This window comes from Mastigoproctus giganteus, chromosome 4 (assembly GCF_048544385.1).
Source record: "Mastigoproctus giganteus isolate SK-2022 chromosome 4, ASM4854438v1, whole genome shotgun sequence".
NCBI classification, from domain to species: domain Eukaryota; kingdom Metazoa; phylum Arthropoda; class Arachnida; order Uropygi; family Thelyphonidae; genus Mastigoproctus; species Mastigoproctus giganteus.
Genome location: NC_143578.1, coordinates 159,340,254 through 159,367,651, shown reverse-complemented (window position 1 = coordinate 159,367,651; position 27,398 = coordinate 159,340,254). Strand labels below are relative to the sequence as shown.

At 36.5% G+C, this 27,398-nt stretch overlaps 1 protein-coding gene across 2 annotated transcripts in view; it reads right to left on the bottom strand.

Annotated features, from left to right (window-relative positions):
• The window catches only part of Mtr4 (exosome RNA helicase Mtr4), a 499,068-nt gene that overhangs the window by 89,184 nt on the left and 382,486 nt on the right, over positions 1–27,398 (bottom strand). For both annotated transcript variants that reach the window (XM_090371841.1, XM_090371842.1), the window contains 2 exons: positions 18,132–18,224; positions 7,038–7,133 (listed from right to left, as the gene is read on the bottom strand). In XM_090371841.1, the coding sequence (XP_090227967.1) occupies positions 7,038–7,133; positions 18,132–18,224 (189 nt within the window). The remainder of the gene's footprint in view (positions 1–7,037; positions 7,134–18,131; positions 18,225–27,398) is intronic.

The following is a 27,398-nucleotide window of genomic DNA, read 5'->3' as shown; positions in this document are numbered from 1 at the left end:
ACTGAAAGGACAAGACTTGCCCAGGAATGATCTACAACCCTAGCAGTTGGTGTCTCTTTAGGAAAACCTAAATAGAACTACCACGGACTTGACCTCACTGCAGCTCTACTACCAAAGCCATAGGCGATCCTATACCTGTGCTCTCTTGCATGGCACTTTCTTTCCAATGGCTCTTTGTCTTCTAACTTCTTCACTAATGTTGGTGTTCCCCAAGGTTCAGTTCTTTCTTCCACCTTTTTCTCTTGTATATTAATATTATATTATTAATATACAAGAGAATACAGTAAATCTCTGCTATTTGCGGTGTCTGTATTTGCGGTTTCGCGTATTCGCAGTCGCTGATTTAATATAAAATTAAACCTAAAAAAATTTGAATTTTAAAGCACTCTGAACATTTTCCGCCATAAAAAAAATATGGGCGTGGCTAAAATTATCTTTCCCGGTCAAAACGCATTATAGCCTTAGTTGCTAATGCGCCAATAAAATCCAAACCAAACCAAACCCAGTCAAAACAGCGCTCAGTGGGTGGGGGGTGGGGGGAAAGAGGTGACAAAATCGCGAGCATGGATGTTTCTCGCTAATCCTTGTTCAGTATGTGTTATGTGCTTGTCATGGAAGGTTTCGTCGTTTGCTTTTAATTTATATGTTTATAAATTGAATAAATTTATCAATTTATAAATTGATATGCTTACAAAAGTGATAAATCTACCGTTTTGCAATGTAAAACAGACTTTTTCGAGTGTGTTAATGGAAGAAAGTGACTTTATTGTGGACAAGTTCTTTCTAACCCGTACAAAAATGTGGCTACGAATAACAAGGGAAATGTGAAAAGATCAAAGAAGGTGATGACATTAGCGAATAAAATTGAGTTATTAGATAAAATTTCTAATGGTGAAAGTGTCTCCTCAGTGGCAAAATATTATAAAATCAATGAGTCAACAGTACAATCAATCAAGAAATCGGAAGAAAAAATCTGCCGCGGTGTCCGTGAAAACACGTTAATTGCTTAAAAAATTTGCTCTGTAACTCGCGATGTTAAATTAGAAAAAATGGAAAAGGCTTTAAATCTGTGGATAGAAGACCGAATTCAAAATAAAATTCCGTTAAGTTCATTCATAATTCATGAAAAGGCAAAACTTCTTTATCAACACTTTAGTGAAACTGGCGATAGCATAGGCGGGATAAGTTTTTTAGCTAGCAAAGACGCTGGTTTGAAAGATTTGTCTGAAATTTTTAATAAATATTACATTTAATATTAAATTGTTTCTTATTTTCATTTCGATGCCTTATGCTTGCATTTCACTATGTACTGTCTATGTACATAGTCATATTATGAAGGTACATATAATACATACAGACAAAAGTTTAGACAAGTTTTTCTTATATATTTCATACTTTGGAACGGAACCCCTTTATTACTATGGAGCCGTAACTCAGTATTCACGGCATTTCTCAGGAACATAACCCCCGCGAATAGTGGGGGTTTACTGTATATAATATTAATATTATATTAATATAATTAATATTAATAGTATAATATATAATATTAATATAGGATTTCTATAATATACTTGTATATTATAGAAATCCTGCTGATGATAGCACACTGCATTCCAGCTTCGAGTTTGAGAAACTTCGCCCTGCACAAACAGCTTCAACTTCTCAAATATCCATTGCCAATTCCTTAAATTCTGATCACCAGATAATTCTCCAGTGGGGCAAAGATAACTTAGTTGATTTCAATCCTAAACTAGTCCTGTCTTATTAGGAGTAATTCTAGGCATGGCTCATTCAGCACCCTTAATTGGACCCCAAATAGTGGAACACAAATTAGATATTTTGGCATTGGTACTCCGATGTTGGTAGACTCCGATGTTGGTAGACATCAGGTTCCTATGTGGAACATGATGTGGCACTGTTGCCAAGTCACTCTCTAAATTAGTAATCATTGTGCCAACTAGTATACATTCCTCTGAATAGAGCTAACCACCTCAGGACATGTTGTTATCTTAACTGTTCTGGTTAAGTTGTCAACAACCTTATAGGTACAACAAGTGAGATAACAAAAGCCATTCTGCTTCAGCAAAAATTTGAGAATGGCATAGCAACAGAACTAAAAAGAGTTAATGTCAATCAAGAAGTAAAGAAAAAATAATTTTTTTTTTTTTTTTGCTTTTTTTTTTTTTTTTTTGGCAAGATGATTTACCAGCATGGAGATTAGATCTTGAACTTATACTATTAGAACTACTTGCATAGACCTTGTGACTCCAATGCATTATGTCCGGTCTTTTAGTCATTTTAAAATGTAGGGAGCAAACAAAAGATGCATTTAGCCCCAAATAAGGCTAGTGAGATAAATTGGGATTTCTTGAAAGTTGCACCCATAATCTCAGAGAGTGTAAGTAAAGTATCAAAATAAAATAAAATAAAATAAATAAATAAAAGAATTATAATAAAATAATAATGCATATATTTTTTACTGTATGGACTCTAAAATAGATAAACTTCAAGCATTGTAAAGTTCTAAACTTATAGATGTAATCTAATAAGCTTTATAATAATCTTTATTAAAGATTATATTATTACATACATATATTGCCAAAAGTATACAACACCCCCTGAGAACTGGAAAAATGAACCATATCTGCCATCTACATGCCATCTATCTGCCGGGAACAGGTAATAAAGAATCTTGATTCATGCTAAACGTAAGCAGATTAACAAAATTATGTAGATGGGTTGATGCAGTGAGCTTTAGTAGTCTATGCAGGATGCCATACTAGCAATGAGTCTGTGCCTGTACCATGTGTATTATGTTTGTAGAAGTGAGGAGTACATAAACCAATGAGAGGTGTTTTGGGCAATTTACATCATTGTTGTGAGTGAGATTTACCAACTATAGTCCTGAACGAAGAAGCATTTAACAAGTGGAGAAAGCATTATACTACAGTAAAATCTCATTAATACAAACTCGGTTTATACAAATTACTCGTTTATACGAAGCACATACCATTCCCAGAGAAAGGATAGGCTCTTCTATGTAAATATATTCATTTACTACAAAATTTGGTTATGTATTACAAAGTCCTTTTTCACTCAGTGAGAAATAAATATTGTCATTTTGTATGTTTAATACAAATCTTGGCAGAGCGATCCAATTATTGCCCCTGGCCACCTGGCTCCCTACTTCCCGAAGGATGGCACTGACTTGTTAGATATTAGTTTTGTGTAAACAAAAGCAGTTTATGGTAGCTACAACTTCAAGTGCACTAAAAAACATCTTTCTGAAGGATGAGTTGTTAAATTAACAAAAGAATAAAAAGTTTTTCTGTTGTTTACATGCACTCCCTCGCTCTCCATGGGAATAAGGTCAGTTGCGATTGTTACCCCAGTTTAAACAGTCTTTTGCTATCGTATACAACAATCTATTTTTTGTGCCATTTTATCTGAGCTGATGTCTTTTTTCGGAACTTGTCTTTAAATTAATTTAAAATTTGTTTATATTAAATCTTATCTAGCTGTGTTACGGCGACAAAACGTAGACGGACAGAATTAAGCCTGGAAATTAAACTAAAAATTATACAAGAGGCTGATAGGATGGAAAGAAGCAAAACAGACATTGCAAAGGATTACATCATCCCTTTACCTACTTTATCTACAATACTGAAAAACCTAAAAAGACTTGAAGTGCGTGACACTGGAGCAGGGATGAAAAACAGGAAATGAATTCATGGTGCAAAATACGAGGAGCATGAAACAAAACTTTTTGAGTGTTACCAACAAATGCGCGCATCTAATTTGCCAATATCAGGTCCGATTTTGCAAGAAAAAGGCAAATTATCTAGTTCAGCAACATGGGATTAGCGACTTCAAATGCAGCAGTGGCTGGCTCCAAAGATTTAAAGACAGGAATCATTTGATTTCGCGAAATGCGAGTCTGGATTAGTTGACAAAGAAAGGGCTACAGACTGTTGTGTTCTGTATGGTCCATCCTTGAAAAATGAGGCAAAGGATATTTTTAATCTTGACGAGACAGGTTTATTTTATAATTTGATGCCAAAAAAACATTTGCTGTTCGAGGAGAGTCTTGTCATGTGGAGAATTAAGTAAACAAAGACTCACGGTTCTGTTATGCTGCAATTCAGATGGCAGTACAAAACTACGGCCATTTGTGATTGGTAAGTTTTCCAAGCCAAGATGTTTTAAAGCAGTTAACCAACTCCCCTGTGAATATGAGGCTAATAGAAGTGCTTGGCTTATGGTCAAAATTTTTCAGTCTTGGTTATCAAAATAGGACAGAATGGTTTTAGAAAAGGCACCTCCATAGACAGGTGGGCAGGAGCAGCAGTGCGTGACACACGCTTCTTGATTAGACCGGGGTTCGAGCCCGTGACCACCAAATACGGAGGATGCGGAAAGGTCAGGAAATGACCACCTCATATCCCCGGAGCAATATGGACTTATTTGCTAATGTTCCTAAAAACCAAAATAACAACAACAAAAACAGCTTCAAAAAAAAGGAACATTCTGATGATTCTAGACCATTGTACAGCACATTCAGCTGAGACACTTAGGTTGACAAATATACGGCTGTTGTTTTTACCCACCAGTTTAATGCAACCACTGGATCAAGGCATTATTTATAACCTCAAGAGAGCATATAGAGCCCATCTGATAAGGTACTTGATCTGCAAATTAGAAGGAGGGAACAATTTTCAGCCAAATTGGAATGTCTTGGATTCTATCCATAATCTTGTTATTGCTTGGGAAAGTATTACAAGTGTAATAATCAACTGCTTCAGAAAGAGTGGCTTTGGTGGGAACATCATCAAAAAAACATGGTCCAGCAGACGAATGTGATAGCAACAGTGAGGAATGGAGGAATTTGAAGGAGCATATGGATTTTGTTGGAGAATTTGAAGAGTTTGTGAAGGTGGATGATGAAGTTGCTACCACTGCAATTTCATCATCCAGCTGCACCAAAAGAGCAGCTGGGTACCAAACAAAACGATGATGTTTTTGTTACCAGTGACAGCAAAAGTGAAGCGTGCTCATTGTCATCTAAAAAAGACGCTCAAATGCATTGAACATAATAGAGAATGTGTTGGCCTGCAGTAACGTTAATAAAGAAACAGCTATTGCATTTGATAATGTCTGCGCTGTAGTTAAAAATGCATATAGGACAAAAGCTGTGCAAACAACATTGGATTCTTTCTTTAAATTAGATTAATTTATTAAAAAGTTAATGGTTTGTATGTCTCCTTTTATATTAAGATCGTAATTCTTTTTACTGTGATACTAAAATATTGTATATATCAAAATATATACTGTACAATATTTTCATTTCCATTAATATTGCTTTTCTCTTAGTTTATCTTACAAATAAATAAAAATCTTTAAAAAAATATGCTATTCCTATTATTGTATTGTTAGAAAAGGCTTTTGTTTTTATTTTATTTTTATTATTTTATTATTATTCTTAGATATACAGTATGTACAAAAAAAAAATAAATAAAATAAAAATAAAAGATAAAATTTTGACACTTTTGGGGGACCTTGTTACTACAAACCTCATTACAAAACGTGAAAATTTAGGTCCCTTGAACTTTCTATTCACGAGATTCCACTGTATGTCAGAAGGTAATCTACTTACATTGTTGCAATAAAAGTGCAACAACCAAAATGTTCAGTGACTGATGATCACTAAATGGAAATGTTGTGGTGCTTCAGTTGAAGGGGGGCTGGAGGCTATCTGCTGAAATAAAAGAAGAGACAGGAGGGAACCCAGAATAGTAGCACGTTTTGATCCATCCTTATTGAATACTTGACCCATCCTTATTGAATCTTTAACGAGGAGTTCAAAGTGGTCACATATGGAACCTCACAGCATTGGATTACACAGAAGACCTGCAGCACTATGCACAAACTATAACAAATGGTGCTGAGAACATCATATAAAGCTGTTTGATGAAATGACAAATCACGGTACACCATTTTCCAATATGACAGTGGATGCCCAAAGAACATTGTTTCCTAGAATGTGTTGTTCCTTGTGTGTAGTTTATCAAAGATGCTGTCACCAATGGCCATCAATCCTGTAACAGCATATACCATGTGGTACATTCAGAGTCTGGACAATTCTGCTCTTTCTACAATGCAGCAGAAGAATGGGAAGGTCTCTTTTTTTGTTTCAAATGACAATCTGTTGTTCTTTCCAAAGACATTTTATTTATAGTGAATAAATACACCACTTAATAAAATTATTTATAAGATATTTTTTTAAATAAAATTATATATGAATAAATGCACAATTTCATTAGTGCTGTATGAGGAGGGGAAGAGTTTCGATTAAGTTATTTTTTTTCCTAACTGCTATTTCACTTGCAGAAGAGGTCTGGGGGTTTGCAGATTAAAAATTCTTACTTCTGCAATTATTTATTGCTATTTAAATTTTGTAAGAACTATTTTCTAAACAAAACTAAAGCTGTTGTGATGAACTACAGTGATACAGTAATTTTTTCTAAGAAAAAAACTTTCTTGTGTACTTGTGTCATCAAATCGACCACTAATATCTCTTGCAATAGAGATCTCATAGTGAAAAAAAAGTTTTAAATTTTGTTACCAGGACATAAATCATACAAAAATTTTAAGACCGTCCAGATGCCTAAATTTTTGGGAACACATTTTATTTATTTATTTATTATTTCTTTTTGGAACCTTTCGTTATGCCATTATATCTATATGAAAACCACTCTCACTTTTTATGAAATACTTTTGAAGAACGTGCTATGTGGATAAATTGAAAGGTTACTGTATTGCACAAGATAAATAAACATACAAAATACTTCAGATTAACACAATATTAATCAAACTGATAAATAAAATGTACATTATTATATTTATTTATCAGTTTGATTAATATTCTCTGAAATTTTGAAAGTGCAAAATGCATTCCAATATGCATTCTGAAAGCAATGCCAGTATGCTAAAGTACAAATTGAGAAGATACAAAAATGATAAAAAACAAAAAAACTTACAAGTAATTTCTGACTGTACATACTACATAATTTATGCAACTGTGCATCATGATGCAAGGGATGATTTTCCATCCGTTGTTTAAAAGCTTCCATTTTCTATTAGAGAGAGAAGTTTACATAAACAAACAAATTAAATTTTACATTTTAAATAAAATATAGTTATTTGTAAAACAAGTTTCAAAATTAATTTCTCATGCATAAATAGATAGATTTTTCAAACAACTATTATTATTTTCTACTTCTTGCCCCACTATTCACTCTGAAAGCAACGTCACTCTCCTTCTTCCCCAGAAGATTTTACTGCCTAATCAGTGGTGGGTGCAGAGGCACTCCATTAGTAGTGCATATCCACCCTAACAAGGAAATTTCTGAACTTTAGCAGAGAAGTTAGTAATTAAATAGCCATTGTATCACAGAGAAAATACCTACCTCGCCATATTTCATTTCTCACAAGAGAAGTGATACTGAATTCTGTTTCTTTATCTCTACCTCATTTTTTTAAAAAAATAAAATAAAAAATAATGAATTACAGGCAAAGTCCATTTATCTGAAATGTAGGAACCTAAAAGATATAATGCTAAAAGCAATACTTTGTAAATGGCCATATTACACAGATTTTGTCATAATTTGACTAATTCAATTAATTTCACAAAGTGCATCCTTCTTCCATGGCAAAATTAATTTAGTATACCAAAATAAAGCAATGATATGAGATAGCAACAAAAGGCATTAGATCTTCCTCTCTTAATCCAAGGAATACAGGCATTTATGTGTGTTCCCTTGCTAAGAAAGGAATATGATGTAGCCTGTCCAAATCATTCTGAAGAAACTAGGCCTTATTTACATCATTAACCATTCCAATGCCTCCCAACATTTATATCACTACATAATTACAACCTTGTCATTATCATCAAAGAAGGTCAGAAACAACAGTTGACCTAACAGTGAATCTTAAGGGAGGGACCACACTTATAGCCCTAGTCTCCTGCAAACTTTATAACAAGCATTCTGCCTTCTGTCTTTCAGCAATATTTCTCAATCCACATTTTGCTTGTAATCCCAATACACTCCCATGTTGAAACTAGATTTTTCAAATGTTTGATAACATCTAAATATATATATGATGACAAAAGTTTCTTGTTTCTTGCACTCAACACCTTTGCAACCTTCAATTGTAATAACATAGTTTATCAGGACAGTTACATAAGATTTTCCCTATATAAATCCACACCATGATCCAGTTAGCACATTATACTTTTCAAGATGATCACGCAATGTATATTGGATTAAAGAGACTATGATCTTCCCTGCCACTAAGGTTAACCAACCGCACTGAAATTAATCATCCCTACCACTGTCTACTAGCAAGAAGCTGGCAATTCGAGTGGATTACCCTTGAATCTAATGATGCCATCATAATTAATCACAAAGGTTTGTTGGACTCCTATTCAGTTATTTTCAATATTACCAAGTAAACAGGACTTTATACTTTATGTTTATTAGTATTTCTGTTAGGTTCTCTTCTGTAATATTATATCATATTGCACACTGCTCATCTATATTAGAACAATTACCCCTACTTCAGAAGGGTTTTCTACTGTGGTGATTACTAAAAAAAAAATATCTATTTAGCTCATCAGAAATACCTCATATATTAGCTAATATTATAGGACCACTTCAGTGAGCAAGGGTACTCTGTAGTTTGCTCTTTTTCTCTTAGCATTCAGAAAAAGATAAAACTTTTCTCCCCTGTTATTGACTGGCTTTGATACTCAGACTTCATCTAAATGGCACTGTGTGTCACATATATACAAATCATTTTATAATAATTACATGAATGGGAATTTTGCATATGTTAATAACAGAATGAAAAGAGAGAAGGAAGAAAAAAAACATGCTGCAATTTGTAGAACTTAAGTCTTTCTTGGTAGGAGCAACCCTTTGTTCATTTCACTAATCTTGTTGCTTTTCTCTGTATACGTTCCAGCAGTTCTACATCCTTCCTAAAATGATGCCTCCAAACAGTGTATGCAATACTCAAGATGTGGCCAGACCATTGCCTTATAAAAAAGGGATAATCACATACTTATCCCTGCTGGTAAAATTCTTATATATCATTGACAAGAACCCATGCTCTGCAGCCTGTCTGCACTGATCAGCAAACTTCTTTTTAGACTGCACAATTACCACCACACAGCTGGAAGTTACTCTGAAGTTACTGCTACCCATATGCAGTTCTCTGCATTTGTCAATGTTAATCTTTAGTTACAACCTCTCAGCCCAATTGACCAACTTTTCTAGATTCTGTTGCAGCAGCATACTGCCATTAAAAATCTTGCCAAACTTCATATCGTTGGAGCAGTATGATATTAATGGTAAATTGCTACAATGGGTAAAAGGATAGTTGAGTGAAAGAAGACAGAGAGTGGTAATCAATGGACACTGCTCTTCATGGACTAATGTTATTAGTGGAGTTCCCCAGGGGTCTATGTTGGGCCAACTGTTGTTTGCTTTATTTATCAATAATACTGATGAAGGTATATCAGGTAAAGTTGTTAATGACAGCAAGGATGGTACACTGCAACAGGATCTAGAAAAGTTAAGCAGATAGGCTGAGAGGTGGCAGCTGAAGTTTAACATTGACAAATGTAAAGTACTGCATACGGTTTGCAGTAATCCTAGAGTAACATACCAACTGTGTGGTAATGCACTCAGGGTAGTGGAGAATGAAAAGGACCTGGGGTAATTATACGGGCAGATATGAACAAAGGGATGCTCTTATGAAATTAGGCTAAACTTCAGCAAATTGCAGCAGCTGGAGACTAGGCACCTGCGAGGTGATCTGGAGGTGTACAAGGCCTTGAATGGTTTGAGCAAGCTCAATGCTGATGGGATTCTAACTCTTGCTCATATTCTGCACCTGAGGGAGCATAAATTCAAACTGAGGAAAGACAGTTGTAGAATAGATGTGCAGTAATTTGCCTTTAGCCAGTGGGCGATTAACTGCTGGAACAAACTTCCATCTGTCGTTGTGGAAGTTGACTTAGCTTAAATAAATTCAAAGCTGAACAATACATACTTTTGGAGAATGGATGAAAAGGGAAGGGTTTTTTTTTTTTTTTTTTTTTGGCTGATACTAAATAAGCTTGCTTTCTTGCATCATATGCTAATATTATTCATCTGACTGCTTTCCATTCCCTTTCCACCAATTACTTTGGGTTATTCAAACATTTTACAATGTAGTAGCACCAGATATTCACCAGTTGGTGATTATATCAGCTACTATTTATCTATGGTGATTTAGTTTTGCAGCAATGGCATTTACAGATTGATTGTAACTGAATATCCTATGATGACACCCCACTATAAGTTGCCAATCTGAATGTCTCGATTAGTCCACTATATTTTGGTGATATATATATATATATTTATGTTTTATGAAAAATTATTACAAAAACGGTGCAGTACCAAATGTTTGAGAGGCGTTTGAAATGTTTGTGGCAGAGTATGAAAGGGTATTCTGGTACAGTGTTAAACGTTTCTGTACTTAATGTATAACATTTCAAGTAATATAGCCCACCAAGTTTTTTCATGCAATTTCACACAAGATCTTCTTTAATTACAAGTCCTGAAGTCAAAAAAGTTGTGTAAATGAAGGAAGGTGGACAAAAACCAGTCACTATGCAGTCATCCAATATCTGTTTAAAAAGGAACTAATGCAAAAGGCAATTCATGAGGATATGGTTGCCAGTGGAGGAGGATGTCCCTTCCTATTCTGTGGTTAAGAAGTGAGCAGCAGAATTTAAAAGAGGGAGGGATAGCCTGGAAGACGACCGACACTGTGTAAGACTTGAAACAACCATCACTCCACATATTGCTCCATGATCTGGGTGATGTGTAATACACTGCCAGCAACTTGGACAGCTTACCTGAACATGTATACTACATAATAATAGAGGTTTCACTAAGAAAAAGGTGTCAGCTCAGTGGGTCCCGAAATAGTTGATAGCAGATCAACAACAAGCATGAGTTGTCAAGTCAAGTGAAAGTTAGCATAATTTTAAAGTAGATCTAGCAAATTTCCTTTCAAGGTTTGTGACCGTGGATAAGACATAGATCCAGAACTCTCAGATAAAGACAGAGGAGCAGTCCAAACAGTGGGAACATAACTCTTCTCCCCTACAAAAAAGCCGATTCAGTCTGCTGGAAATAGTAGTAGTAGTAGTGGCATGTGATGCAAGAAAGCAAATGTATAAGCTTATGCAGCATAAGCCAAAAAAAAAAAAAAAAAAAAAAATCACACCATTCCCTCCAAATGCCTGTCCAGTTCCTCCTTAAATTTATTCAACCTATCAACTTCCACAACGACAGATGGAAGTTTGTTCCAGCAATTAACCACCTGCTGGCTAAAGGCAAATTTCCGCACATCTATTCTACATCTGTCTTTTCTTAATTTGAATTTATGCCCCCTTAGGTTCGTAATCTGAACAATTGGAAGGATCCCATCAGAATTCAGCGTGCTCAACCCATTCAAGGCCTTATATACCTCAATCAAGGCCTTATATACCTCAATCAGATCACCGCGCAGGTGCCTAGTCTCCAGCCACTGCAATTTGCAGAACTTAAGCCTCTCTTGGTAAGAGGATCCCTTCATTCCCCTCACCAATCTTGTTGCCCTTCTCTGTACACGCTCAAGTAAATCTACATCCTTCCTAAAATGAGGCCTCCAGACCTGTACGCAGTACTCAAGGTGTGGCCTGACCATTGCCTTATACAGAGGGATAATCACCTCCTTTTCCCTGCTAGCAAAATTCCTACATATCATTAACAAAACCCCATGACCTGCCCTGGCAGCCTGTCTACATTGCTCAGAGAACTTCATATCTGACTGCACAATTACTCCCAGGTCTTTTTCATTTTCTACCACCTTAAGTGTAGTACCACGCAGTTGGTACGTTTCTCTGGGGTTATTTCTACCCATATGCAGTACTTTGCATTTCTCAAGGTTAAACTTCAGTTGCCACTTCTTAGCCCATCTGCCCAAATTATCTAGATCCTGTTGCAGTAGCAGACTGCCGTAACTGTCATTAACAACCCTGCCAACCTTTGTATCATCTGCAAACTTCGACATTAAGCCTGATATACCTTCATCAATATCATTGATAAATATACAAAACAACAGTGGACCTAACATCGAACCCTGTGGGACTCCACGAATAACATTAGTCCAAGAAGAGCAGCACCCATTGATTACCACCCTCTGTCTTCTCCCACTTAACCATCCTTTTATCCATTGGAGCAACTTACCCTTAATACCATTCTGCTCCAATTTGTACAATAGTCTTCCATGCGCAACAGTGTCAAAAGCTTTCCTGAAATCCAAATATATGATATCAAAATTATTTTTTGCATCCAGTTCCTTTGTAACCACATCATAATATCCTATCAAATTTGTCAGACAAGACTTTCCCTTAACAAACCCATGCTGTGTCTGAATTATTGCTGTAGTCTTGTCTAGATGATCCTGCAATGCATCTTTAATCAGTGACTCCATTATTTTACCCGGAACAGAAGTTAAACTAACTGGTCTGTAATTACTCGTGTCACCCTTCAATCCCCCTTTGTGAATTGGGGATACATTTGCACATCTCCAGTCCGTGGGAACCTCCCCTGAGTCCAAGGATGCTCTCATAATTATGGCTAAGGGTTTGCTTAGTTGCTTTGCCGCCTCCTTTAATATAACTGGATAGATCCCATCCACCCCAGGTGCTTTTCTTACGTTTAACTTCAACAATTTCTCTTCCACTTTGCTCTCAGTTATTACAAGATCATTAAGCGCCCTGCTACAATTTGATAACCTTCTGCCATTTTCAAACAGTAATAACTCCTCATGTAGATGCAAAATGTGATGGTATTGGTTTTTTTGAGATGATGATGGAGTGTTTCTAGTGGAACACTACAAACACTCCATCTGAAAAAAGGCCAGATGATCATGTGAGCATATTACTCCCACGACTCTCTGACATATTACCTGAAAAATGGTCAGACAGTCATGGGAGCATATTACTCAGACTTTGTAACAAGTTACTATTCCATAATCCCCTTCTAACGTGTCTGCATAAAACATAAAAGACAAACAATAAGGAAAATCCAGAAAAGGAATCTTGTTTTACAAGACAACATGCCTGCTCACAAGTCTGTCAATGCCATGGCTGCTCTGCACGAATGCAGCTTTGAAATCCTGGACCATCCCCCATGAGGAGGGCACAGAGTGGCATTACAAGTGGATGCAGTGAAGTTCGAGCTCCAAGAAATATATTCTTTTCTGACATTTTATTTACTTGATTGTCTTATTATATTGTTTGTTCTTTATAAGTAGCTTTATAGACCTAGTAATACTTGTTATTTTTATTTTAGAAAGAGATTTTCTAGGATGGTACTTAATATACGTAAAACCATTCTTTCATTCAAATCTTGCCACCATTGTTATAGTGTAAAGAGAAAGAGTGTTGGGAATTCAAATTTTTAATTGTGGTAAACAGGTAGCTAACGTAAAACTAGATAGAATAGTATATATCACTGCATTTAGATATCTATTAGATAGTGCAGTATTGATAACTGATTAATTAAATTGATTAATCTTATTAATTTTCATTGTATTCAATCAGATATCATGCCCCAGACTAGAGCAGCAAAGCAACAGGCACAAAGCAGCAGGAGTGCTGTGGCTCGGTGGAGAACCGAGGAGGGTAGTTCTCCAACACATCACAGCATCAAAAAATGTGTGGCTTGTGAAATGTTTGCAGAACTTTCTGGAAAAAGACATGATCTAGCCAAGCAGGATGTTTTTGTGTGTGCTAGGTGCAGAGAGTTTCAAGAAATTAGGAGCACATTCAGAATTCTGGTGGGCAACTATGAAAGTTTGAAGACTTGGGTAGATGCCCTCAAAGGTATTAAAGTGGGTGACCCATCAAGCTCTCAGCTGCCCAACTCAATGCCAGAGCTCCCTCTTGTGCAGCGACAATCTCCAAGGCAAATGCGCTGGCCTCTCAGGAGATAGTAATTGTCGGTGACTCCATTGTCAGGGAGATGGGTAATATATTGTGTAAAAAGGATAGGTGGAACAGGATCGGGGTATGTCTGCCAGGGGGAAAAATTGATGACGTAGAGCAGATATCATCTTTTAGGCGCTTCCGTAGCCAGGTGGGAAGGAGCAGCAGCGCGTAGCACATGCTTCTTGATTAGACCGGGGTTCGAGCCCGTCACCACCAAATACGGAGGATGCGGAAAGGTCAGGGAAGGACCACCGCATATCCCGGAGCAATATGGCCTTAGTTGCTAATGCTCCAAAAAAAAAAAAAAAAAAATATATCATCTTTTAAGGGCACAAAGGGTGATACAGTTGTACACATTTTCTGATGCTATCAAGGCAGTGTTAGGTGAGTCAGAGAACTGTTAGCTTGTGGGGGGATTCACAGACTAAAAGATTAAAATTAACTGCAGGCAAAGGTGAAAGTAATTCTTGCATTGCTTCTATTAGAATGGAATTCAGAGTGCAGGGGTTTCAGGGAATGGTGGAAGAAATCATGGAACAAATAAATACGTGGGATTTTGTTATGGTAACTAAGAGTAAGAACAGGTGCATGTATACTTGCATGTACACCAATGCTAGGAGTATAGTAAATAAATTTGATGAATTTGAAGTGCTGGTCAAGACATCAAAGGTGGATATTGGTGGGATATCAGAGACATGGTGTCACACAGTTAAACAGAATTCGAATTTGGGGTACAGAAAGGATACACAGGAAGGGAGGAGGGGTTATGCTCAGTTAAGAAACACATAAAATCTAAGGAAGTGCATCCAGTGACTACAGTGGCTTCAGACAGTTTTTAAATTCTATACAGTGGGACCAACAAATTTAGCAAATTCTAAATGGGAAGCATTCAAAGAAGTAATAGTGGAAGCTACTAGACTTTTCATACTGATTAAGAAATACTATTCAAGGTTTAGGACTAAATGGATGTCAGATGAACTAATGAGACTTGTTATGGTGTTATAGTGTAGAAAAATGGATAGGATGAATATAAATTATCAGGCAACACTGACGCCTATGGTAGATATACACTAGTCTGCAATCAAGTCACAAAAGAGGTTAGGCAAGTGAAGGTAGATTACGAGAAATCTTTGGCAAAGAATGCAAAGAAAAACAGCAAGTACTTCTTTAGTTATAAAAACTCTAGAACGAAGGGGATGAATCAGATTGGTCCACTTGATATCGATGTTTCGACTGTTGATGATCCTGATAAAATAGCTGACAATCTGAATGAGTACTTTGCATCTACATTCACATTTGAGGAATTATTAAGGGAGGAGAATGCCAGAAGTTTAATAAACTGTAACAGGGTGTTTAAGGATTTTGAAATAACTGAGAGCAAAGTGGAGGAGAATTTGTTGAAGTTAAACATAAGAAAGGCACCAGGGATGGATGGGATCTATCCAGTTATATTAAAGGAGGCAGCAAAGGAATGAACACGAATAATTACAGACGAGTGAGTTTAGCTTCTGTTCTGTGGAAAATAGTGGAGTCACTGGTTAAAGAAGCATTGCAGGATCATCTAGACAAGACAGAATTCGGACAGCATGGGTTTGTTTAGGTGATTATCCCTTTGTATAAGGCAGTCAAGGCGAAGCCTTGAGTACTGCGTACAGGTCTGGAGGCCTCATTTTAGGATGGATGTAGAGTTGCGTGAGCAAGTACATAGAAGGTAACAAGATTGGTAAAGGGAAAAAAGGGTCCTTTTACCAAGAAAGGCTTAAGTTCTGCAAATTGCAGCATCTGGAGACTAGGCACCTGCGAGATGATCTGATTGAGGCGTATAAAGCCTTGAAAGGGTTGAGCAAGCTCAATTCCGATTGGATTCTTCCTCTTGCTCAGACTACATGAACCAAAGGGAGCATAAATTCAAATCGAGGAAAGATAGTTCTAGAATAGATGTGCAGAAATTTGCCTTTAGCCAGCGGGTACATGATTACTGGAAAAAACATTCCATCTGTCGTGGAAATTGATAGCTTAAATAAATTCAAGGAGGAGCTGGACAAACGTTTAGGGTGAATGGATGTGTGAAATACGTAGTTTTTTTTTTTTTTTTTTGTGTGTGCATGATGCTACATACGAGATGTGTCTAAAAAGTATTGTGACTGGTGCTATAAAATTTTTTATTAACAACTGAACTACAGATCAACATTATCCCTTTCAAAATAGTTCCCTTCGGAAGCCATACACCGCCAGAGATATTGCTCCCACTCCCGGTAGCAGTGCTGGAAGTTTTCAACTGAAAGTGCCTTCAGCTGGTCTGTCATGACCTTTTGGATGTTGTTCACAGTTCCAAAATGACGACCTTTGAGGTGGAATTTGAGCTTGGGGAAAAGGAAGAAGTCACATGGACTCAGATCAGGCGAGTATGGGGGCTGTGGAACCACTGGAATACCCTTTTTGGGCAAAAATTCAATCACGGAAATGGCAGTGTGACAGGGAGCGTTGTGATGCAGCATCCAAGAGTCCACAATCTCCAGCTGGACACGATTAACCCTTTTTCTGAGTCGTTCAAAGACCTCACAATAGTACTATTGGTTAACTGTTTGTCCTTGAGGCTAGAATTCCTTATGAACAGCACCTTGACTGTCAAAAAAAAAAAAAAAACAAATTAGCATGGATTTGATTTTTTGATTTTTGATTTGCTCATTCTTGCTTTTTTTTCGGGCGTGGTGACTTGCTCATGTGGCACTCCGAACTTTCTTGTTTGGTTTCGGGATCGTACTCAAAAATCCACGCTTCATCACCTGTTATGACACGTTTGAAAAAATTTTCGTCATTTCAAAGCGTTCAAGAAAGTCCAGGCACACATTCCTTTGGTTTTCCTTTTGTTCGTTGGTGAGGTTTTTTGGAACCAGCTTTGCACAAATTTTCTGCATGCCCAATTCCTTGGCCAAAAAGTCGTGAACAGTTTGGTGATTCGAATTCAACTCACTACTGATCATTCTGACTGTCAAACGTCGATCAGACCTCACGTGAGTCCTCACTCTGGTCACATTTTCGTACGTTTTTGATGTGCAAGGTCTTCCAGAACGAGATTTGTCTTACACACTCACAGCCATCCAAAAATGCTTTATGCTACCTAAAAACCTGTGCCCTCGATAGAGCCTGCTCTCCTTCAGCCCGTTTTAATTTTTTGTAAGTTTCTGTTGCATTTTCTTAAGTTTGATGCAAAATTTGATCGTGCAACGCTGCTCGAGATTTCATTTTTCCATTTTTGTAACACGTCACTACTACTACACACACACACACACACAACTTGCTGTCAGTTAGACATGTTAATGCTATCGAGTTGAAACTTTCACTGATCATCAAGTAAGAATGTATGTCTCAGTTGGTGGAGGCATGGCTACAGTGTTGCCAGTTTTCGAGCCATGCATTCAGTCTCATTACTTTTTAGACACACCTCGTAAGCTTCCTTTCTTGCATCTTATGCCTCTACTACTATTCACCAAATCTAGCACAACTGAACTTTCACTTATTTCCAAATAAAAAAATACCTGATTGGCATCAATTTTTCAGCAGACAGTGATGTCACTGCTGCAGTGGATGCATTTCTGGAGCAACATAAAACTTTCTTCACAGCTGAAATCAATGCACTGCAGCACTGATTGCAAAAGTGTACTGACTCCAGAGGGGAGTATGTTGAAAATAAGTTATCAGACTCTTCAAGTAAAATCTTCAAACACACAAACTTTCTAAATGCCACTCAGAAAGCAAGAGGTCTCCGCAGCCGAGTGGTCAGGAGTGGGAGTGCAGTAGCACAAACTCCTTGAGTAGACCGGGGTTCAAGCCCCTGACTGCTGAATATGGTCGATCTGCCAACCCGCACTGGACCAGCGTGGAAGATTATGGTCCATTTCCCTCAACACGAATTGTTGAGGAGGCTCCCATCCTGCAGTGGGTTGATAATGGCTGCAGTTTTTAAAGCAAGTTAGTATTTCATAATCCACTTTTCAATATATCCATCTAATTCTGCTATAAAAATAAAGCAACTTACTTGCAAGACTTCAGCCATTCCCTTTTCCCTGATATTCATATCCTTTATAGGATCAAGAAGTGGAATTCCTTTGGGAAAATTTTCTATTACTTTCTGGAATAAAAATAAAATCATTTAATTTAAACTAAATTAATAATATAATTTAACCTCTAACTACTAACTAAATAAACTATGCATGTGCAATTCAGAAGCCTACTTTCAAATTTATTGGTATTTACAAAATATTAAATATTTTTTTATTTTTTTAATGATTTATTTTTTGTAAGGTTAAGAAATAATCTGAATTCTAAAACTTGCCATAAATTTCACTCATGCCTTCAAACGGAGTTCTTACACAATAAATAGCACAGCGATTACAACAACCGCCTCTCCCATCTGGAAAATGTTAGAGTTCAAAAACCATAAAGAAAACATGTGATCAATGGAACCACCAATTTGAACTGATAATCCGTAAGACATGGATTTCTCAAACACCTTACTGTTGCAATGAGCTGAGGTTTTGTGCAGTTTATTGGTTTAACATATGGGTATATGTTACCAATAGTAATCTATTGGTGAAGGAAGAGTATTCCAACAGTCCCCTTAATGCACTTAGTTAAGTATGAAAAATAGTGTTAAGTATTATACTTATTTTTCATACTTAACTTTCTTAATACTTTTTTAAGTATTAAGAATAAATGTTTGTTGTGATTTCCTTGACAATACCTTGTTAACTTGGTAGTAGTGACAGGGCATTATTAGTCAATGACTAAAATTCTGAAATTTTTTGAAATTTTCTACCTTCCTAAATATAGTCAAACTTTAACAGAAATGACTTTCCTATAGTTTTCACATAAAACTTGGGCACCAGAACTTGTCAGGTGCCCCACCACTGTTTTATAATGATTTCAATTTTTCTTGAAGAATGGCATGGTACCATACAAACATCGAGAATTTGTTTATTTAAAGATTCAGATTACTTGTGTTTCCTGTCCATCATTTTACCTAGTTGTTTTTGAAATATTTATTATTGTTTTCACAGCATAAAGACAGTAATCTCAAACCCAAAACCACATATTCTTTCAAAATGGCCACTACTACCTCTGAGGAAAGCATCATATGTAGTTTCAAATTTTGCACGCAGTGAAGGGCGCCAAATTTGAAATAAATTTGAAAAAATGGAATTAACTAACAGTATTGAATATTCATAGATATACTTATTCATCGATATACATACTTATTTTAAATAATATTTATATGCATAATAAACAGAAATATGTGCATGTGGAGTTCGAAATTTCACATACTTAACGATTTTTAAATTGGAAAATAGAAAGGATTGAGAGATTGAATATTTCTATTTTATGACTAAAATATTTTTTTCGTAATTTTTAGCAAAATTAATATATATATATATATATATATATATATATATATATACATATATATATATATATATATATATATATATATATACACACACACACACACAGAGTGCAGACTCGATATAACATGCCTCTTCACACCACGTGTATGATCAGGTCCTCTTACATCCCCCCCCTCAAAATTAATTATGAAAAAAAAGTAGTGTGTTCAAAGAAGTAGAATTTCATACTGGAAATTGGAAAAAGTGAATATACATTCATATCTACTGTACAACCTACTACTGTATTCCAAGGAGGGGAAATTGCCCAAAAACGTGTAATTGCTGTATATTTGCTTCAATATATTCAGTATTCAGTTCCAGAGTAATTTTTGTAAACAACGGGACTTGTCAGAGGTTGGTTGTTGTTGGATTTTTTTTGGCACAAAAGCAGCTTTGGCCATATTGCCCCTATCTATTAAATATATGATGATAATAGCATAAGTATTATGTGATAATGACGTTGCCGTTTCTTAATTATGGTTTATATCTGGCTAAAATATCCTATTAGTTTTAAATAAGTAAATATATTTTCAATGTTGGATTTATCGCCTAGGATTTGTGATAAAGTCAGGGAATTCTGAATATTTATAGGGATATGGAAGGCCAATTGTCGCGCCATATGATTTTATGGACATTCTGGAGAATTTGCTTTCGTGAGTAAGTACAAGTGTGTAAGATGTGTATGTCCAATGTGCAGTCTGGTTAAAATGACTTCAACGTGCCGATTCATATGGAGACTCGAGGCCGAAGTTCATGTTTTATTTGAAACAGTTTATTGTTTGGTTCATTTTGCCACATTTGTGACCACTGAGTGTGGAGAATCTGTTTTATGATAAGTCTGTAATCGGAATGTGGAACTTTGTAAAGCCTTAGATTTGTATTTGTAGGATTCTTTGCTGCTCGATCAGCACTTTCATTAACTTCAAAGCCTGTATGTCCTGGGATCCAACAGAATTTTACTTGCTTTCTTTTGCTTTTGAGCTTCACAAGATAAGCTTGTATCTGGTGAAGAATGGGATGTGATGGAGTCTGCTTTTGCTGGAGAGCATGTATTGCACTCAATGAATCTGTATATATGAGATGTTTCAGAAGAGGAGAGGATGCAATGTATTTTAAGGCCACTAGTAGGGTGAAAAGCTCAGCAGAATAGCTACTGCATTGGTTTGGGAGTTGCTGTGAGATAACAGTGTGGAAGGACCACTGCAGCACCAACTTGGGTATCTGTTTTAGAGCCATCAGTATATATTTGAAGATATTCAGAGAACTATGATGAGTGGGCTGCATGCATCTGTTTTATATTGACATTTGCCAGAGTGCTTTTTCCCCAATGTTGAAAATAAGTGTCACAGTTAGGCATGAAAGTGTGCCATGGTGGAATACTTATGCTATTATCATCATATACGTTGTCAACATTTAGGCCCCATTTTGAAACTAGTGTTCTTTTAGTCTTATCCCAGCAGGTTTATTTACTGTGGGTTTATTGCTGTAGAGGATCTCCCACTGTGGATTGAAGAGATCCTGCCAAGTTGGATGTTGAGGAAGGCTTCGGATTTTAATGGCATAGTTTAATAGTAGCATTTGTCTCCGGATATATAATGAAGGCTCATGGGCCTCCGCATATAAGCTTTGTACAGGCAATGTTCTGTATGCCACTAAGGTAATTCGTAAGGCACTGTGGTGTATAGAGTCAAGCCATTTGATGACACTTGGTCTACACGAGCTATATACAGGGGCTCCATAATATGGCCTTGATCTGATTAAAGCACGGTATAGATGAAGCAATGTGAACCAATCAGCTCCCCACATCATTGCAGAAAGAACTCTGAGAATATTTAGTTTTTTAGACAGGTTGTTCGAATGCATTTGATATGTTCCAGAAATTTAAGTTTTTTATCGAGAATCAGGCCAAGGAAACGAATACTATTTGATAGAGGTATCAGTTGGTTTTCTAGCCTTATTTCTGGATCTGGGTGCATTTTTTGCTTTCTATAGAAGTGTGGGTATGGCCATTGTTTTTTGTAGCGATATTCTGTATCCACTGTTTTTGTCCAAAATTCCATTTTTTTAACATGTTTTGTGAATGGCATGAAATGGTAACATCGTCTGCATAAAGGAATGTTCCAACTGTGTTCGGTAGGTCTTTTGTAATAGAGTTTATTTTGATTGCAAACAAAGTTGCACTCAGCACTGAACCCTGAGGAACTCCTTCCTGAGTATATGTTTGTGACAGACTGTTTTGATATTTTACTTGGAAGGTTCTGAGCTTCAGAAAATTTTGTACTAAGATTGATAAGTGACCTCGCAAACCAATGTTGTGGAGGTCATTCAAAATGCCATATCGCCAGGTAGTGTCGAAGGCCTTTTCTATGTCGAAACTGATCGTAATTAGATGCTCATTTCTTAGAAAAACATTTGCCTCTGCTTTTATCATGGGGTCCAAAGATGATCTATTTTTACGAAAGCCATACTGATTTATGGTTAGTATTTTATAGGTTTCCAAAAATTAGGTTAGTCTGTTGTTCACCATTTTCTCCAGGGTTTTCACGAGACAACTTGTTAGAACTATTGGTCGATAGTTGGTGGGAATTGTATGATCTTTGCCAGGTTTGGGGAGGGCAATTACCATAGAGTTACGCCAGTAGTTTGGATAACGGTTTTCTATATAAATTCTATTGTATAGTATTAGTAACGTATTTAGAGACTTTTGACTAAGTTGTATCATTTGATAATGAACACCATCAGGTCCTGCAGCACTCTTCCCCGACTTCGCCAGAGTATTTTGCAATTCTTCTTTGTTGAAGGGTTGGTTATATGGGATATGTTGTCTGATATTAAAGTTTATTTTGTTTTGTTTTGTTATTTGGTTTTTAGGAGCATTAGCAACTAAGGCCATATTGCTCCAGGAATATGCGGTGGTCATTCCTTTGACCTTTCCGCATCCTCCGTATTTGGTGGTGACAGGCTTGAACCCCGGTCTAATCAAGAAACGTGTGCTACGCACTGCTGCTCCTTCCCACCTGGCTACGGAGGCACCAGTTTATTTTGTATTTTTCAGCTACAGATTTAGTTTTCTGAAATGATGGAATGAATGTAGATATGGCTGATACATTTGCAAAAGAAGCTGCAAGAACGTTTGCAATTTCCTTGGAGTTAGCAATATCCTGTCCATTCCAGCTTATTAGTGGAGTTGGTACCGAAAGAAATTTCCCATTAAGTTTTCTGATTTTGTTCCATATAACACCGGTATCTGTATTTTTGTTAATTTCGGAGGCAAAACGTATCCATGATCCCTTTCTTCTCCTACACCGGACATATCTGGCTCTAGCTCTAGCTTTTTTAAAATTTATGAGACTGATAGTGGTGGGATACTTTTGAAAGAGATTCCAAGCCTTATTCTTCTCTCTCTCTCTCTCGTGGCTACACTGCATTCATTATTCCACCATGTTGCTGCATGTTTATGATATTTTCTAGAAGATCGGGGTATTGTAGCTTCAGCTGCCATTAAAATTTGATTTGTGATGTGAGGTACAGCATTGTCTGTAGGCTGAGTGGTGATTGTTTGTGCATCTATCGTCACAAGTGTTTCATATTTTGTCCAGTTAGCTTTATGGAATCTCCATCTTTTTTGGCCATCATTCGTTAATATTTTGCAGACCACAGGGAAATGTTCACTATTCAGGGGATTATTTAAGATTGTCCATTCAATAAGTGGGTATAAGCCTGGAACATATGGAGATGTCAAATGCAGAGGTTGTTCCGGTGGGCAAATGGATGTACGTCTCGACTCCCATATTCAGGAGCAAGAGATTTTTCTCTTCCAATAATTTTTCCCGTTTGTCTTGGTGGTGAGATCCCCACAGGGGATGATGTCCATTTACATCACCCATGATAATGACTAGGGGTGGTAGCTGAGTTACTAATGCTTCAAGATCTGCATATGTATACTCTTGGTTTAGAGGAAGGTAAAGTGAGACCAGTGAGAAAGTAAACTGTACTGAGACTCGTACTGCAACTGCTTCCAAAGATGTTTGTAGTTGAAGGCGTTTACATGGAATTCTGGAGTCGATTAGACTAGCCACTCTGCCATGTGCTCCACCCGAAGGAAATCGATCTTTTCTATAGGTACCGTAACGGTTTACTGCAATGTTTACTTGTGGAGTTAAGTTAGTTTCTTGAAGGCAGACACCTACCAGATGATATTTATCAACTAAGTCACAAATGTCATCGATGTTACTGTGGAAACCTAAACAATTCCACTGTATTATTGTACGCATTATATTGGATTTGTATTTGTATCTGTCTTTTTGCGAATGGCAGTCTGCTTATTTCGTTCAGACTTTTTCTCTTTTTCATGGAGAGTGGACGAGTATCCATCTCTTCCTCAGCGTGTATTTCTAAGATCGGTTCCTCTAAGACTTCTTTTTCATGTGTATCCATGTGATCATGAACAGTGTTTCTGTCTTCTGTATCTCTAACTTTAGCATTTGTGGATGGCTGGGGGGCAAAAAGATGCGTCTGGCGGAATCATAACTGGTGTGTTGATGGCTTGATTGGAAGTTGTCATTGAGAATGATTTAACTGATGGAGTTAAGGTTGAGTGAGCCCAATCAGATATAGAGACATTGGGAGGGACTGTAACAATAGTTTGAACTGCAGTAGTAGAGGTAGCAATAGCACTTATCTGTTTTTGTTGTTCGACAGTTGATGCGTATGTGCGTGTTACTGAAATTTGCAATATTTGTTTCTTTGCTTCAAGATAGGAAACTTTATGCTCAGTTTTGTACTTCTGAATCATTTTTTCTCTTTTCCATGTTTCACAGTCTTTGGAATAAGCTGAGTGATTGCCTCTACAGTTTTGACACTGTAAAGATTGCGCAGAACATTCAGTATGAATATGATCTTTAGACCCACATGACGCACATACTGCAGCCCCTTGACATACTGCCTGTGAATGCCCAAATTTTTGACATTTGAAACATCTGATAGGGTTTGGTATGTACGGTTGGACAAGACAGTTCAAATACCCAGCTTTTACAGAATTTGGTGGATTTGGCAAGTTGAAAGTAAGTATGATGGTTCTGGTTGGAAGCAAAGAGCCATCCCTTTTAATTAGGATTCTCTTGACCTGAATAATGTTTTGATCTGAGAGTTCTTGTTTAATTTCTTCCTCAGATACATGTGGAACATCCCATTCTGTTAAACTCCTTTTGAGTAGTTTAAGGTGCCATGAGGTGACACTTCTATGGGAGGTCCTCCAAGTGTTTTCAATTTAAGTAACTTCTCAGAGTGCTTGTGTTGTGTTGTTTCAACAAGCAGGTCACCTGATTTTAGTCTGCGAACCATTTTTGGTGAGCCAGCAGCATTCTCTAAACATTTCTGGTATCATATTATAGTTGTATAAAAGATTCCATTTCTACACTGAAACTTACTGCACACAGTACTCTTCTACAAGTGTGAATATTTTCATTAAAAAGTAAATTGCAATAAAAATGAAATACTTATTTCTACTTTTAAATAGGATATACTGGATATGGCAAGGCACAGACCAGTATACAGTTTGGAAATGAAATAATTTATATCACTTGAATCAAGTTCCAACTCTAACACCTTTTCTCACATTAAATATGAACTGTGTATGCATCTTGTAAGGTGACACAGCTGTGGGCTACTTAATTTTCTTTTAGGCAAGATGTGGACAATTATAAATGGATGGAAGTTGCTCTTTTGTTGTTGTTTACAAATGATAACCTAACAGCTCAAAAAAGATTCGGTAAATGAATTCATTCTTTAGTGCTACATAATGTGAGAATGGTGAAACTGAATTAAAATTATTGCTCATGAACAGCAACTGGACAATTCCATGGCCAAATTTCTCAATGTTGTTGTTGCACACAGCAAAAAATTATGGCTATGATGAAAAACCTTCACCAAGAACATTAGATTCCAGTGCATTGCTTTTTCGAATCACCAATCTAAGAACTAAATATGCTGATTCTTTTGGTTTGCTATATTTTCCCAATTTTCATATTTATGAAAATTGGGAAAATATAAGGCCAGAAAATGGGAGTGTGTAGGATAATATATTGCTGGATTTGGGAAGTCTGACTGCACAACACTCTAATTAGAGTCTAAATACATGATACACCATCAGGCATCTCTCATATTGTGGAGTTATACTTCATAACTGTTTTGCCATCATTGCATCACTCGGGTACCTACTCACACACCGAAGAAGGGCCAAATAGCCCTGAAACGGTGCCGTCTGGGTGGCGGTATCCATCTGAGAATAAGTAACATTAGCCTTAGGTGAAGCGTTACTTATTCGAAGTAGTGCAATATTATGGCAACTCGTGAAGATATTCACAATGAGATATAACATAAAACGATGCCGTTTTACTAATATTCTGATTTATTCAGATATAGCTATGTATTTCTGATGCGCTTGCACTATATTTATATTGCACAACACTTAAGTCACAACAGCTATAAAATTGGGAACTATTAACAGTGCTTCTGTAAATTGTCCAACTACTAACAACAGCAGTGGGTATGCCACACATGGGTGAGTCCACTGAAGTGAATTTTCAATAATAGTGGACCCTGTGCAGTGATTTTTTTCATGAAATTTTGTAAAAATTAAATCTCTGCACATAAATTCTTTAAAATATTAATGTCTTTTTATTTTTACTTTATTGTGCAAGTCTAGAGTAAAATTATTTATTAATAATTTTTTAAAAATTTCTGTATAAATACAAATTTTTCATATACTGAATTTTTTAATCATATAATTCATTTTTTTAAAATAAAACTGACGTACTTTTGATCATTCTCTGCATCCATTTATATATCACTTAAGATGGTTTGTCCAGTTCAGGATCTAAATTACACAGAAATCATTCAACTTCAGTTATCAAAAGTCCAAATTGGATAACTGAAGTTAACATGGGCACTGTTTCTCTGATTTTCAAAAGCTATTTTTGTGCTTCCATCTATTATAAACTGTGTCTGCAAATAGTTGGAAACACCACAGAGATGTGCTAAAATGTAACAGAAAAAATCAAGACTATTCATGCATTAATGAATACAGCATATAACATATAGAGCTACATACATAATACCCAAAGTCGTTGTGTAAAATAGGGGTTTGGAATGTATGGATTTACATATACAGGAACTCCCCGACTTATTTAAGGCTTGTGTTCTGCGGAATGCTAATTAAATCGGAATTTCCCCCATGATTGTGCAGCACTCGCAACTGTGCTCGCTGAATTCATTGAATCAAAAAAGAAATGTTCGACGAACATGTAAATAGAATTATTTATTGTATTTATTCAATTTTTTTATTTCATGTGCAGGAAAAATTACAAAAGTGCGCAATTTAAAAAAATTTCAAAATTATAAAATTACAAAAAAAAGAGAGGAGACAGGCATAACGTCAGTAAGTTTTACCTTTTAGACATCGTTCCCAGAATCGAAGTCTTCAGCTGATAAGTACGCCACTGTGGAGATTGAGGGCTGTGGAACTTTAGATGGGGTCGGCCGCTCAACCTTACGAAAGAACATATTAATGAATTAATGGAACATATTAATGGTTGCCCTTTTTTCTTTTCATCGTAGACTTCTTTGTAGCAGGCAAGCATATCATTCACCCCTCTGTTAACTTTTAAGAATCATTTGTTGTCAGGATCCATCTTCTCAAACCTTGCCATTGCCATCTCTCTCTGGTGATGAAGTGTCTCGGTTCCTCATTTGGTTCATCTAGCCTCGTCAGCATTTCTTCTTTCACTATTGCTGCCTACAAGTCAAGAAGTTCTTCGTTAGATAATTCCTTCTCTTCTACCTCTATTAACTCCTCCACGTCT